This window comes from Brachyistius frenatus, unplaced genomic scaffold (assembly GCF_029030835.1).
Source record: "Brachyistius frenatus isolate BFR_SWC_R1_liver_20210118 unplaced genomic scaffold, ASM2903083v1 Contig_197, whole genome shotgun sequence".
NCBI classification, from domain to species: Eukaryota; Metazoa; Chordata; class Actinopteri; family Embiotocidae; genus Brachyistius; species Brachyistius frenatus.
The window spans coordinates 250,554-265,935 of NW_027210796.1; the positions used below are offsets into that span (position 1 = coordinate 250,554).

General features: G+C 38.9%; 1 protein-coding gene across 1 annotated transcript in view; it reads left to right on the forward strand.

The window, feature by feature from the left end:
* cadps2 (Ca++-dependent secretion activator 2) overlaps nucleotides 1-15,382 on the forward strand; it is a 233,305-nt gene that overhangs the window by 66,965 nt on the left and 150,958 nt on the right. Inside the window, exons 4-6 of the mRNA XM_069718728.1 lie at nucleotides 11,005-11,085; nucleotides 13,150-13,383; nucleotides 13,847-13,968. Of these exons, the coding sequence (XP_069574829.1) occupies nucleotides 11,005-11,085; nucleotides 13,150-13,383; nucleotides 13,847-13,968 (437 nt within the window). The remainder of the gene's footprint in view (nucleotides 1-11,004; nucleotides 11,086-13,149; nucleotides 13,384-13,846; nucleotides 13,969-15,382) is intronic.

Genomic DNA, 15,382 nt, shown 5'->3' on the forward strand with positions numbered 1-15,382 from the left:
GCTACTATTAAGTACAAATCGCTGACACAAGATGGAGACATTCTTTGCACTGTTTGGCTATGATCAAATTTGGGATCTCACTGCAGTTTGTGCAAACCTGCAACACATCGTATCGCGACAGTAAAGCGATGATGTTGGTGGCGAAGCCAATACCAAAGTGTATTCCCCCAAAATATAAAAAACATTCACGGGTGAGTAATTAAATAAAGTTAAGACTCTCATGCTACATACTGTTCATAAGAAAAGACGCGAGTACTCTCAAATCTAAACTTAATATAGCATACTGTATTCATAATTAACATACATTAACCGTTGAAGCCAGCAGTGTAATGTTGGCTGTAGAAATGCACAAAGTAACACTAACTCTCATTCTTTTCATGAAATGTTACTAGAGCTGTCATTGGACAAATTGGGTGGTGGCTTGGTGCTTATGTTCAGCGTGAGTGCCACATTGTGGTCTGTCGATTGACCTACTGTGTTAGCAGAGAAATCACAGGTTCTGGCTGCAAAAAGCCAAATTAAAATATATTCTGTAGTAGTACACGTTTAATACAAATTGCTTTTTAAATCTTGTCTGCTAGTGGGAGCAGATTGGACAGGCCACATCCATGTAGTCAAGGTAGCAGTGCTACAGTGGCATTCTTAGCAACAAGATGGCATGGAGCACTGCTGATCTAAATTAAGTAAAAAATATGGCCAAACCATGGTACTAATCACCCTCCATACTGAACTGTAGAAACACGCTATCTCTCTTGTAAGTGTATGTGTCTGTAAATGTAGATGTGTGGGTTAGTCAGAAAGTCAGAAAGTAAAAAAAAAAAACGAAATAGAGAAAGCATTTAGGAAGCAGCAGGTTTTTCCCTGCATGTGAAGCGTGATAATTATGTTTTTATTATGTTGAAACTCAACAAACAGGCTTCATCTGTGAGTCACGGCCCTGGTTGTTTAACCAATAAAAGTACAGGTTCTCTGCCACTGTGACGAGGATGGAGGTTTTTTTTTCCGACCTCTCCTTCCTTTCCTGGCGCTCCCTCTGGGTTTACTAGCATTTATCTTTTGAAATGTTTATTGCATTTTTCGGTCTAGCAGACACAGGCGAAGTGTGGAAGAGAGTCATGCTTATCCACAACTTGGGCAGTGAGGGACAGCAGATCTTCTAGATACTCAGGCAATGGAATATGTAGTTTACAACCCAACTGATGTCATCGATGCTGGTCACAGAGGCTCCAGTGGTCCAGCTTCTCCTCACAATGTATGCTACACCAAGAGAACGTGTTGGCAGACCTACTCTTCCGGACCATCCCCAGTCTGACTCTGTATTTGGGCCCGGAATTGACGGAATCCGACCTTGTTCAGATGCTTCACACCCCGCTCCAGGCCGTAGTCTCCCTCCAAGATCTCCAGCTTGCTTTAGAGCACAACTGGCAGACTGTCTTCCCTTCTCAGTCACATTACTTCATACCTGACTACACTACCGAGCGACACCATAAACCACAGGCAGCTCCCCAGCCCACCTGATGATGGAATGTGGGCTACGGCCTCCCTTGGATCGACTGCAGCCACATGTAGCCACCACGCCTGCACCGGCACTGTCTGCCCAAACATTGCCAAGCAGAATAACAGCCATTACATTGAATAACATATGTATTGTGTTTAGTAGTCACTTGGTGATACTGTTATGTATAGCTGTGTGTCATCTGCATAATGATGGTACATTGTTATAATATTCCATAACCTGAGCAAGAGGGAACATCTAGATGTTAAATGAAAAACGCCTAAAAATAGTTCCTTGAGGAACTCCACACGTGATTGTTTGCTCAGAGTTATATTTGCTAATTGACACAAAGTAGTCCCTGACAAAGGTTTGGGATATTGGCCAATAGTTATTTATTACTGAGGCATCCAGATTAGGCTTTTTCAAAAGAGGTTTAATAACTATGATCTTCAGTGCCTTTGGGGAAAAAAAACCTGACTAAGGAATGCAGTACATTTGATTATGTGCATCAGATGTCTACTAGAAATGAGCCTCAGTCCACTGGTAGGGTGGGCATCAAAGTTCGACAACGTTCACAACTTTTTCAAATTAACCACAGAAATCACACCAGAGTTTGTTTGGATCGAACCAAAGCTGCCAAGTTTGAACACACCATAACTTGACTCATTAGGAAGAAGGTTAATGCTAACATGATGATTGGGTTCATTTCCTTTGTTTCAACAAAATCCATGTTGATTCTTTTATTTGTCGCCTCGCCAATATTTTGAAAGTTTGATACACAATTTAATGAGCATTTTTGACACGTCAAAAAAGAGAAGCACTGGTTTAGTCATGCTGGCTTTGGTGTTTCATCCCATTTTGTTATGTCATTCATGGTTGTTTTAGCCGAAAGCAGGGGGTGACTTAGGTGTGGTGATGGTCTACCAATTTCAGATATGGTTCTGATTTGTCTCTGATGTAGTTTTTCTTATTACACAGAGCTCCTTGACTCTGCCATGAGCAGCAACAGCAAGCTCTTCAATTTGGCTGAAAATATGCCTTCTGCCATTGAGCTGCTTTTTCCTTCCGTTTCATTTTCCTCCTAGTCTCTACTTTTTGAACAAAAACTTCCCATCTTGTTTTCTTCCTCCATCTTGCTTTTGATTCTTGCTATAATTGATGAAAGGGTATAATTGTGTCTTTTCTCTGTCAGCCTTTCATCTTTTCGTCAGATGATTAGTCTGAGATTGTCAGTGTTTTTGCACAGCAGGTCGTTCAGTTTTAATGCGACGGCTGTTAAGCATTCATAAAAAAAAAAAATAATAATAATAATACTTTGCTGCTGAAAGTGTTCTGTAAAGGATGACTCTGAACTACAGTATATGAAGATGATTGCACAGATAAAAAAACATGTCTGGGTGCAGTATGTGCCATATTTTTAGGAAGTTTCATTTTTACTTCACCAAAGTGGTGTCCTCTCTGATTTGTTCTGATTTGAATTGTTCTGCACTTTAGTCATCACCAATGCTTGATTTCAGCATTTGTATGCTGATTGAAAGTTGACAGGGACACAACTGTCCATAACAATTTGGGGGGAAAAAATCAACTATGTAGGGTTGGCGGTTCGATTAGATTAGATTAGATTTTACTTTATTAATCCCACAGTGGGAAAATGTTGTCGTCACAGCAGCATGTACACAGTATGGACAACTTTACAAATACCTATGAAATAAACAAAATAAGATGGATAAAAAAAATATTATTTTAGAAAAAAATAAGAGCAATAAAAGAATAAATACACAAACAAGACTATACACAAAAACAAATAAAATAAAGATAAATATAAATAAATACAGCTAGGTCGATGAATGGAAAGTTTATACATTTTATAAACATTATTTTATTGGGGTGTTGAAAAGTCTGACTGCTGTCGGAACAAATGACCAGCGGTAGCGCTCTTTACTGCACTGAGGGATGCTGCAGTCTGTCGCTGAAGGAGCTGCTTAAAGCTTCTACAGTCATCAGGTGCTCCTGATGGCAGACGAGCACCTTGCATGGCACCTCTGTCGTCATTGGTGTGTGAGTGACGGGGTGAATTAAAAACGTGATAAAGTGAATTGTTGAAAAAGTGCTATTTGCGTGCAGATCATTTACCAATTGGAACCCACCTTGAGGGTTGAAGGTTTAATTCCCTGTTCTGTACCTCAGTTTGATCACCAAAGGACACTTGTCCTTTAATATTCCTACATGATTGTTATATTTTTTTTTCAGTGTTTAACTATTTGATGTGAATTATGACATGTTGACATGTTGCACAAACTTTCCTTTTACAGCTTCATATGAAGACTGTTTGTCATAGAAATGCTCTGTGTGGAGAATTTAAAAAAAGATTGCCAACGAAAACCACATAATAGAAGTCAGGGTATCAAACCAGCATCTAGTCTGTGCTTTGCATGTATTTGCTGGTTAATTTTAGTATGTGCAGCCAAACTGTGGGTGTGTCAGTAATTGTCTCTTGTCCTCTGACATGGGAGGCTAATGGTCAGAGGCTTTGGTAAATTTCAGATCTATTAAATATGGTGTAAAGTAGACTCTTCTCAAGAATTGAAATTTGTGTGAATTCGTCTGCATCGTAACCTCATGATAAATACCTTTTTTTTTTTTTTTTTTTTTTTTTTACTAATTGACAAAATGGTATCTAATTTTATTTCTGCATGTCTATAATAAATTAGATGGAACATGATCTGTTCGCTTTGTCCCTTCCTCTGTACATTAGTATACAACTTAACTCACAATGGGTAACTTTGCCTGTCAAACAAACTGCTAAATTAGACATGAATAATATATTGAGGAGCCTCTATTTGCTCTTCTTATTGGATTAGAGATTTGATTTCTGTGCGTGGAGTATGTTGCATTTGTGTAATTGCTGTTGTTCTCGTTATTTAATTATGTGATTTGCCAACCTCTTTGTTATGCCTATGCACTGGCAACAGCTATGGCTGGGGGCATTATGTTTTCGGGTTTTCGTTCTGTCTGTCCATCCCATTATCATGAACACAATGTCTCAGGAATGCTTTGACAGAATTTATTCAGCTTTGGCAAAAATTGTCATTTTGTCCCAATAATAAACTGATAAAAAAAAAAAAATGTTGGGGACTAAGGCCAATGCCACTGTGACCTCATGCTGTCCTATTCTTGTGAATGCATTTTCTCAGGGAATTTCCTGAAATATGGCACACACCTTCAGTTAGACTCGAGACTTATTGTATTTTGTGAGGTCATTGTGACCTCACAAAATACATTTGTGACAATAACTCAAGAATTTATATGCCAAGTCTGACCAAATTTTACAGAAATATCTTATATGATTTTCTATCATTGAAAATGACATGACATTTTCTATCATTGTCACTTCACTGTGACATTATTTTGTTCTGCAGAAACACTTTTCCGAACATTGTTAGATGCCTTACCTCAGGAACAGATGAGGCGATTGTTACTATATTTCACTTTGGGTCAGATACTGAATTGGTGGCACAAATCTTGGGATCCCAAATCTCTAAAGATTATGTCGGTCATCTTTCCTTTCTGTTTGACAATTTATGTGACGCATCCATATTTTAAATTTTTTTTTTTTTTTTGCTGCAACATTCTTTGAAGCAATGTGTTTGGTCATAGCAGCTTTGTATTATCTCAGAGTCAGCTTTATTGGTCATATTCCTACATGTATTATTTCTTCACTACATATGAGTTTGGACAAATATGGATGTAAACTGACACTTGGCTTGTTTTTTGGAGGCATATAACCATGAGGCAATAATTATAGTTTGACTAAAATGTACCAATCAGAGAGTTTGATAAGTGGCACACAGATTGTGAGCTGAGCTATTACAATTAATTTGATTTGAATTAAATTAACCAGGGTGGCATACAAAAAATAAGTTACTAAAACATGAATTACCCTCTTGTGGATGGCCATGCTCATGTAAAAGACAACGTAATTGACAATTTATCACCAAAAAAAAAAAAAATCATGAAAAGTAGGGATGTCGACAACCAAGTAAGTCCTGGAATTAAAAAAAAAAAAAAAAATGCAACAGCACTTGCTTGAACAGAAAAAAACAGGTTGTGGAAGCATTCTGCTGCAACTTCAATAAGTCGGGGGGGAAAAAAATGATTTACTTAATTTCTGTGGACTTATTTAATTTCAAATCACCATTCCTGTTTGTCTACTCTGTTCTATGTTTACTTTATGAAGAGCAAGACAAGTGCTACACACAATGCAAAGAAGACACATGACTACAACTCGTAACATTACTGTAAGTGACAAATAAATAAATAAATCATGTTTTAATGGACAAATGTCAGCCTCAAACTTCAAATCAGGCACAAATATCAAAATCTGCTGACGGCTGCGAGTAAGCTAGAAGCTCTGCTGATGATCATGCTGTCCTGGCCAGAGAACTAGCAGCTATCCCGCTGATACAGCTGCACGACCCCCCCCCGCCAACAGTCACATTTGCTGCATCAGAGAAGTTCGTTAGTGTCACTGGCCTGAAAAATGACCAATTAATGGTACCTCAGATTAAAGCCCGTATCTATGTTTCCCAGAGTTCAAACATCAGACACAAGTCAAGATCAATTGCTGGGAGGAGACTGAATCAGTCAATCCTCCTCGTGGAACAACTGCAATGAAACTCCATATGATGGAGAAAAATAGAAAATTAAAGAAGCCAAGAGACTCAACGATGAACATTAGATCAATGAAAATCTGGCTGTTTGATTCCCACTGTGACCCATGAAAAGTAGCTGTGACCATGTCGAAAGGCTTTGCTGGAGACGCTGTTTAAAATATATTCATGATTTAAAATGACACTTAACAAGCATGGCTAACATAACATTGTGCAGTAACGCACCATCACATCTGGGTTAAGCTTAGTGGGCTCTGTCAGGCCTGTTTGACGAAGCAGAAGCAGAGTGATACACATGACATGGCACATCACATGACCAGGCCTCCAATCACCCGACCTAAACCCAAATGAGATGGTTTCGGTGTGTGCAAAGTGAAGGAAAGTCAACTAGCAAGTTTTAAGCATGTATGTGGAAAGTCCCTCAAGAATGTTTGTGATGACCTGTGATGAAAGCTGGTTGAGAGAATGCTAATAGTAGGAGAAAAAAATTTCCCCTCGGGGATTAATAAAGTATATACCTACCTACCTACCTAAACAATAAGTGATGATTAAGTAAACAATAGACAATAAAAAATAGAATGTCAACGACTTTTAAAATGCCCATAATATTTGGACCTCCGTCAGAATTCATTATAGTTTTTCTCACAGATTTGAGTTACTTAGCATTGGTTACGGTAAAGGTTATGGAGACCTCATCAGGTTACTAAACCTCATCAGTAATACATTCAAACACAAATCCAACAACTCCAAAGAATGCCTTCAGTAATGTCAGAAACTATAAACATAGGCATGTAAAAGCTGCAGATGATAACTGTTAGTATGAGTGAACCAACAGGGTAAAGAACCCCTCCTCCCACACACACACACACACACACACACACACACACACACACACACACACACACACACACACACACACACACACACACACACACACACACACACACACACACAATCTTGCCAGCTGAGGCACCACAATATTCTGTAGACTATAGAGATTTGAGTGATCCTCATTACATTAATCTGTAAAACATTTTAAAGATTAAAGCAGTTAAAAACCATTTGAGTCATTTGTTGTATAAATGCGTGTTTTTACTTGTATCTATTCTGGTGACTCAGCTACAGTATGATGGCGAATGACACCTAGTCCTGTCACTTTTTTTTACTCATTCATTCTTTGTGTCTTACAATAATAGAAACACCAATACAATTGTTAAGTGAGGCTTGACTGATCACCTATTTTCCTTTAAATCAGCTTTTGGTTGTGGGCATGAAAGGGACTAAAGAAACAGGAAAGTTTCAGCACAGATGTTGGGGCTGACATTTGTGGTCTTAAAATGTATGTTTCAACAGTTCTTGGATGGATTTCCATAATATTTGAAGGGAATTTAGTGAAGTTACCTCACAAATAGCCTTACTTGGTAATATTATGTTTTACCTTTCTTCCATAAAGTCCATAGAGTCCATAAAGTGCAGATCTCGGTAAATGTGCTGCATAAGTTTAAGAGGTTTGTTATATTGTTATACGGAAGTGCTGTCAGCAACATATTCAGAAGGTGAAGACATCTATTGACCTGCAAATACTGCTGTATATAAAACTGAATACAGTTTTAGTATGAACTGACCTATGATCCAATTATCAAAACTTGTTAAATACTGAAAGCGGACATCGAAAGTCTGGTCAGATTCAATATCTTGTTGATGTATTCTTTTATCCAGTGGCTCCCAATTTAAATCATAGTTTCTATATTAATTTGCTTAAAGCAGGTGCTGGTCTAGCATATGTCCAGCTCTGACTAGAAGCAAGTTTACATTTAAAGTTTCACTTAATTCAGTGGCAACCAACCATAATGTCACCTATTGGTGTGTGTGAAGCCACAAAGTCATCATTTTGGCTGTTGCCATCTTGTTTCTTTGGAAGTGACAATATTTGGATGAGCAGGAGACATGGCCGCAGATCTCACTCTATCTGACTGGAAACTCGACTACACTATGCCTCCCCACTGATACTGGAAACCTGATGGCACTGTAGGCATGTCAATCAAGCCAGATGCCTCCATAAACATACTGATAATATCTAATTTAATTGTAGATTTATTTTTTTGATAAACCGCCAGAACACTGATCAGAAGGCGTAAATCGAGTGAATGGCACCATATTGATCTTTTATTTAATGAGGGAAGTTGAATGGGAGTCTACTAGTCTACATAGACTGAAATGGACCATGTGATGATTTCTGCAATACGAACTTAACAATAAAACTGAAATTAGATATACAACCACAATGTGATATTGGATGTGACATATTTGGTATGCTGTCAAAGAATAATTCACTATGAGAAAAAGAGGGATATCCTTTAACTCAAATAATGTGCTTTCACAATGCAAAGGGCTTGTGTGGTCAATGTTACAAAGAAAATGTAAGAAAAGCCACTAATTAAGAAAATACCTCACCTCATGGAGATGCTACATGACTTACCTGCAGAGAAAGTGTTTGTGGTGCTAACATTTTGGTTACTGAGAGAAGACAATAATGTTTTCAGGATATAATGTTATGTTTTTGTGTTACAGCTGTTGAAGTAAATGGTGTCAGACCAAATGTGCCTTCTTGATTTCTGGTGCAGAATTTGTTCCTGTGATTTTCTCCTCTGTTACAGCAACTGCATAGCTGTAATTTTGAAAGTGTCTCAAATGAAACAGCTTATCTTTACTCTGTGTTATCAGCTTTTGAAGGTTCCACTTGTCTCTTTGGCTTTGGGCCATTTTCCATCAGAGTTGTTTTATCTCTGATTGTAATTTTAGACGCCTCGGCTCATCGCAGATTTTGTGAAGCAAGGCACTGGTTTTCGCCTAGTAAGCAAACCTCACTCAATTTCACCCCCACTTTCATCTTTGCTTTGAGTCTCGCTGACATGAAGGTTAACAGCCAACTTTTTTGGTGGTTCCCCCACTGAGTGCGAAGCTCTCAAATGATTCAGTCTTTGGCAAAAGTGAAAATACACCGAAAGACAGTGAACATGAGTTTCATAAGACAAAAGACAACTGCATTTCCTCTTTGACCAAATCAGAACATTTCTTTCTTTGTTTTTATAATGAACTGCCACTGTCTGGGTGCCTGATAAAACAGAATTAGATGAAAACAAAAGACAAGGACACATCAGCCAGAACTCATTTGGTAGCTTGCTGAACTCTCTCATTACTGAAGACACATAGCTTGGGACAGCTGCTGCTGATGGTGTGCTGGCAATAGCTGTTGTGTAGGGGATGGTTTGATGCCCAGGTCCTCCTGTCACCATGTCTAAGTATCCTTGAGCAAGACACTGAAACGCAAAATGCTTCCCAAATCGAATTTGCTTTGAACACTTTACTATGTGATGCAGTTATTTCAAGACGGTGATGATGAGAGAAATATAACCGAAAACTTTTTAAAGAAGTCATACTGTGGATTTACTACTTGTCAGCTACTGAAGCAAGAATATCTCTGGTTCCAAAGTGGTTAAGGGTCAGCTGAACATCAGACAAGAAGGAAAAGGTCTACCAACGCACATGGGTTGGTTAGGTAGCCTTAGTCACCAAGTTTTGCAGCCGTTTTTATTTTCTGTGCTATGGATAGATTCTTTGCTTGCAGGACATTTAGTCTGTCTGTCAAGTAAGTTTACATTCTGTGTTTATACTTATTGGCCAATAATATATCCACAGTAGATGAATTTTGCATTTTTGATGGCTAACAAGCTAATTCTCTTCCTTTTCCGTGGATCTGTCTACATATTTTTTTGCATTGCATGCATGCATGTACATAATCATGTGTGTGCACAGGAGAAGAAAAGAGAGGCTCGCCCAATAACGAATAAAATAAATATAGAAAACTCAACAGAGGTACTGAATGTCAAACAATCCAAAGGGTACCTTTAAGAAAATACCAGGTGTAATGAGATGGTTTTGCTTCTACAGTAGGCTGCAGTGTGCATCTCTTTTATGTCCCGTCTAGCCTGCACCAACATTTAGATTTTTCTTTTAATGAGAGCACTAAAATACAGCTATATGTTTGCATTAGGAAAGTTTCATACTGCTGGGATAGGCTCCAGCCCCCCCGTGACCCTGTTCAGGATAAAGTGGGTTTAAATAATGGATGGATGGATGGAAGTTTCATACTTTCTGCTACCTTGCAAGATTACCGTTCCCAGGTTCAGGTCTTTATCTTATGAATACATCTGTGCTGAATGCTCAAATGAAAATTAACAATCGAGACCTCATGGGTTATTCCACTCACTTTAGTATAGCGAGTTCTCTTAGGACATCAGCAAGTAGACATCAAAGCAACTACAACTGAACAACCTGCGGCTTTAACTTGCATATTCAGCCACTGACAAAAGGCAATGAACGAGACTGAACTTTCCTCATCTGGAATTAATTGAAAAGCACTTCTTGTCGTCCTTTTTATGAAGTGCTTGAATCTCTTCACTCCTCTTAGGCTAATTACTGTCACTCAATTTCAATCCAGTTCAATTCTATTTATGCGCCAAATCACAACACAAGTTATTTCAAGGCACTTAAAATGCTAAAGTCCCTTCAACAGAGCTTTACAACAGTATACAAAGGAATCCAACAAATCAACAATAGAGCAGTTTTAACAGGAACTTACAACATTGGTACAGAAAAACGGCCATCTGTTAACACCTAAGCTGCTGATTGATTACCTGACAGAGAAATCTTCTTCTTCTTTGGAGCAGACCTTTCCTACACTGGCCCTCCTTTAACTTTTAGATTTGTGTACTTCTTCTGCAGATCTGTAATTGGCTGTATGATGAATCTCTTAATGTTATATCTTTTTTTTCTCAGCTGGATAATGTGGACGAGCAGGCGGCTCAGATCCGTAGAGAGCTGGACGGCAGGTTACAGCTGGCTGAGAAGATTTCCCGGGTAAGAAATTAGCACGAAAAACAGTTGTTATTATCGCTTGTTCAGTATTTGTAGAATCTTTATTATCTTTAATGTTTTGGTTTACCTCAGATTGGGATGAGCATTGTTATTTTCCACCAAAGACAGAAATGTCCAACCTAAGAATTCATTATCTACTCTCTAATGTTTAAACTTAAACAATTTTTGTTCTACTTGACTTTTTTTTAATTAATTAATTGTTAATTTAAATATTAATGTTTAAATAACAATATTTAAATACAAAAAAATCAATGACCAGCAGCCACTATAAGCTATATTCAGTCATAATGATGTCAGATATATCTTGCTGATGAACCCACAGAGAAGACAGTAAGAGGCAAGCCGGTGAAGCAAATAGAAAATCTAGCTGCGAAACAAGCCACACATTTTTCTTAGGAGGTCGCGGAGACCAAACTAGACATAAAAGTAATGTAAGCCCAAAAATGTTTTAACCTCAGTGGATAACATATCAAACTGCCAATTGTCCAGGGTGATGAATACCTACGTATCTGTGCTTCACCTGAATACTAATTCAGCACAACAGTCACTCTGCTTGCGTGGCATACCTAGACCCAAATTACAGGTCTGGGTACACTCTTTAGGGAATCATTTGCAGTCACTCCACCATGCTGGGCTTATATCTTGGGTTCATTTTAACCAATCAGCATGCTGCCAAAAAAGGCCGACCCTGTCGTTGCGGCAACTACCTATTGCCCGTGTCCACCAAAGCATTCTTTCGTGAGTGCAGCGTGTTTTCTAAATGGTTTTAATGGGAGCGCCACTTTGTTTTTAAATACACGAGCAACAAGACCAGGCACTGGCCGTTTATTCCACCGTTGACTGGTCCAGCCTTCAGCGTGGCTGAGCGAAAGCTTTTACAAGCAGCATTATCCAGACTATAATCAAAGTGAAGAAAACTGAAGCTGTGAGCAACAGCTTGGCAGAGCTCGTCCTGTGGGCAGTTTTCCTGAGTGACCAATCAGTGCCCACCATTGAAGTCTTTTCTCTCCTATAAGTAAAACATTACATTTGGTTCTGTTGAAGCACATGTATCATCAATCAGACTGGCAATCTTTCATGCTCGGAATCATTTTCAGTGACAGGTAACATTTTTGAGGCTGTCTTTTCGAGCTCATCAGTGACAGCAGTAATTCTCAGCTGTTCTGTAGCTTTTCTCCCTGTTTTACGCAGTAGTAAAGACTGCGGGAGACGCTATGGAATATGTATCACCCTCATGACTGTATTTCCTCTATGGTAGCAAAACATGTTACAGAAGTCTTAAGAAGCTCTTGCTGGTAAAACTAGACTAACTGAAAACTTGTGGGGCCGATTGTTTGTAAAAGACTCATTATAAACTGAGAGAGAGAACAATAACTAGCTGAAAAGCAGCTGCAAGAAACTCATAATACAACACTGTCTGCCTAAAACAAATACATTCAAAAGAAAATCTGATGTATTTATGTTACACCTTCAGCCTGTTTTTAAATGACAGTGAAGTCAGTTCTGGTTTCTATGCACAGTTAATGGCCTTTAAATGTATTGACAGTACTACAACATTATATAGAAACATAAAATACCTGCATTAATTGATGTTGTAAGCCACTACAATGCTATATCAGTGTGACAGTGATATATCTTTCTTTTTTTAATTAGTTTGTTTTAATTAATATAATTTGGAATAATGTTGGTAAGCTACTGTATTAATTTTAAGCCACCCAAACCTAGAATTGGTTATCTGTAATGTAATCTCTCTTTTTTTTTTAAACATTTTTTTTTGGAGATTGTTTCATTCAATTGACTTATTGGTTTAAGAACCAATTGATTAGTGTCTGTCATGTGATAAATCCAGAAAATGTCACCCTTAATCCCATTTCAGAAAGGACTTCACAACCTGAAAGGATGTCAACCTTCGAGTAAAATGTCTTCTGTAATGTTAACAAAAGTCAAATATTAACAGCCAATTGCCCCTGTTGGTTAAAGAAGTGCTTGTTGATGTGATGGAAACTTTTATGTTAATGTTGAATGGTCACTTTGTGTGTGTTGCAGGAAAGGAGATACCCAAAGTTTGTCTCTGCTGACATGGAGGCCTTGTACGTAGAGGAGCTGCGTTCGTCGGTCAACCTGCTGATGGCTAACCTAGAGAGTTTGCCCGTCTCTAAAGGAGGTCCAGACTTCAAACAGAAGCTCAAACGCTCCTCCATGAACAACTCCTTCCTGGACATAGGAGACGAGGGAGACATCCTGTCCAAATCCGACGTTGTGCTGTCCTTCACTCTGGAGGTCTGTGTGTGGATGCTTGCATGTCGTATCTGCTGGTAACTGCCTGACTTGAGAACTGTTGGAACTGGTGTCTGAATTCATTACATGTGACAGTTGATTTAGTTTCCTTTTTAGGTAAAAATACAAGACAACATTAGGGAGAAATGCATAAACTCTTGATAATGCATCATGCTGTGCACTAGTCCTGAGTAGATTACCCGCTTGTTCGCAATTTTGATGATAATGTGTTTATTTATTAATTAATTAATTTATCAATAAAGTCAAATATGAAGTATAATGACAACCATTCTCAAGCTGTGGCTTCTTCAATGTAAGGGTTTGCTGTTTAAGTCCAATGTGAAGCGATTCATGAAAAAAATAATGGTAAAAATACTGTCAGTGGAACATTTGGGGTTTTTGCTCAGACAAAGCAGTTGATTTGGGGAGGCATCTGTTGGTCCTAACCCTTGACTGCTGTTTTCAGATTGTGATCGTGGAGGTCCAGGGCTTGAAGTCAGTGGCCCCAAACCGTATTGTGTACTGCACCATGGAGGTGGAGGGGGGAGAAAAGCTGCAGACAGATCAAGCGGAAGCCTCCAGACCACAGTGAGTTCATCCTCTTACTTTTCCCAGAGTGTTTCATCTACGTCCCAAAAAACAATGAAAATGAGCATATTTGAATACTCTGTCACATCACAGAGGTACTTTGCATACTGGACCATGACTGGCTATCAAGGTGTGATTTTCTGTGTGGAAAAGGTTGGTAATCGCATGTCTAAAGTTTTAGGCGTTCAATCAAAAAGTATCAGATCAAAACAAATACATAAAGTAACTTGAGAATCCAGAAAGAAATACTTGATGCCAACTTTAGTTTAATTGCGCAGGTTTAGATCTGCTCGTTTCCTCCAGTTTCACACAATTTTGTTTTGAGTAACAAAATAAGGGATGACAGAGTCTATCAGTGTCTTTACCACTCTAGTACATATGATAAATCTAAAGAGTCTCTATTGAATGGATTGCCACGAATGGCATTCATGAGGCTGAAGCCTCCCAGCTTTGGTTTTCAAGTAAAGTTTCTCAACATCTATTGGATGAATTAAGGCCTATATCAAACTGTATTCAGCTTCTTGTAAATGAGGCTGTTGCTGGATGCATGGGTGTTGTTACGATTTTGGGTGCAACTGCAGTTCAAACCAGCAGACCACTTACTTGTTAGATCATCGCGAGGCGTTTCCCATCATGCCCTTAGATTTTGCTGATGGTTGAGAGCAATCACAGTCCTTCGAAAACCACAGCCTCATGAGGTGATCCATTCTGGCTAGCCCGGCTCATCTCAGATGAGGCTATTCACATCCCCTGAAGACAAGCGGTTTGACCTCATTATGATTTCACATTACACCTGACCCACGATAGCACCTAAACCCTCTTTATTCACTGATGAAGAGCACAAGATTATAGTGGAGCTTGAGTCGAGGCTATTTTATCACACAAAACCGGTTGCATAGGTAACTTAGAGAAGGCAAGAAGAATAACCACATCTTTTTAATTCATCATTAACCGAGGACAGGGACAGACAGATGACATTAAACTCCTGAATATGTCTCCATTACTTTCACGACCTTAGCCTCCCCCCCCCCCCACACACACACACACACACACACACACACACACACACACACACACACACACACACACACACACACACACACACACACACACACACACACACACACACACACACACACACACACACACACACACACACACGTCCACCAAGGTCAATCAATAATGTGCATCACATGCAGCCATGAGAACCTTTAAAACTGTAGTATGAATGGAACCGGAAGTGCATCCATGTCTGCATTCAAAGTCTGCAATGGTGAAGTGCCTGTGGGCACAGAAAACCGTGAATTGTCCCTAATGCGGTGTTGATTTACACCATAGATACCCAAAGACAATGAAGTTAAAAAGGGTGCAGAGGCTATAATCCGCATGCTGAAGAGACATGAACAGTGCTAAA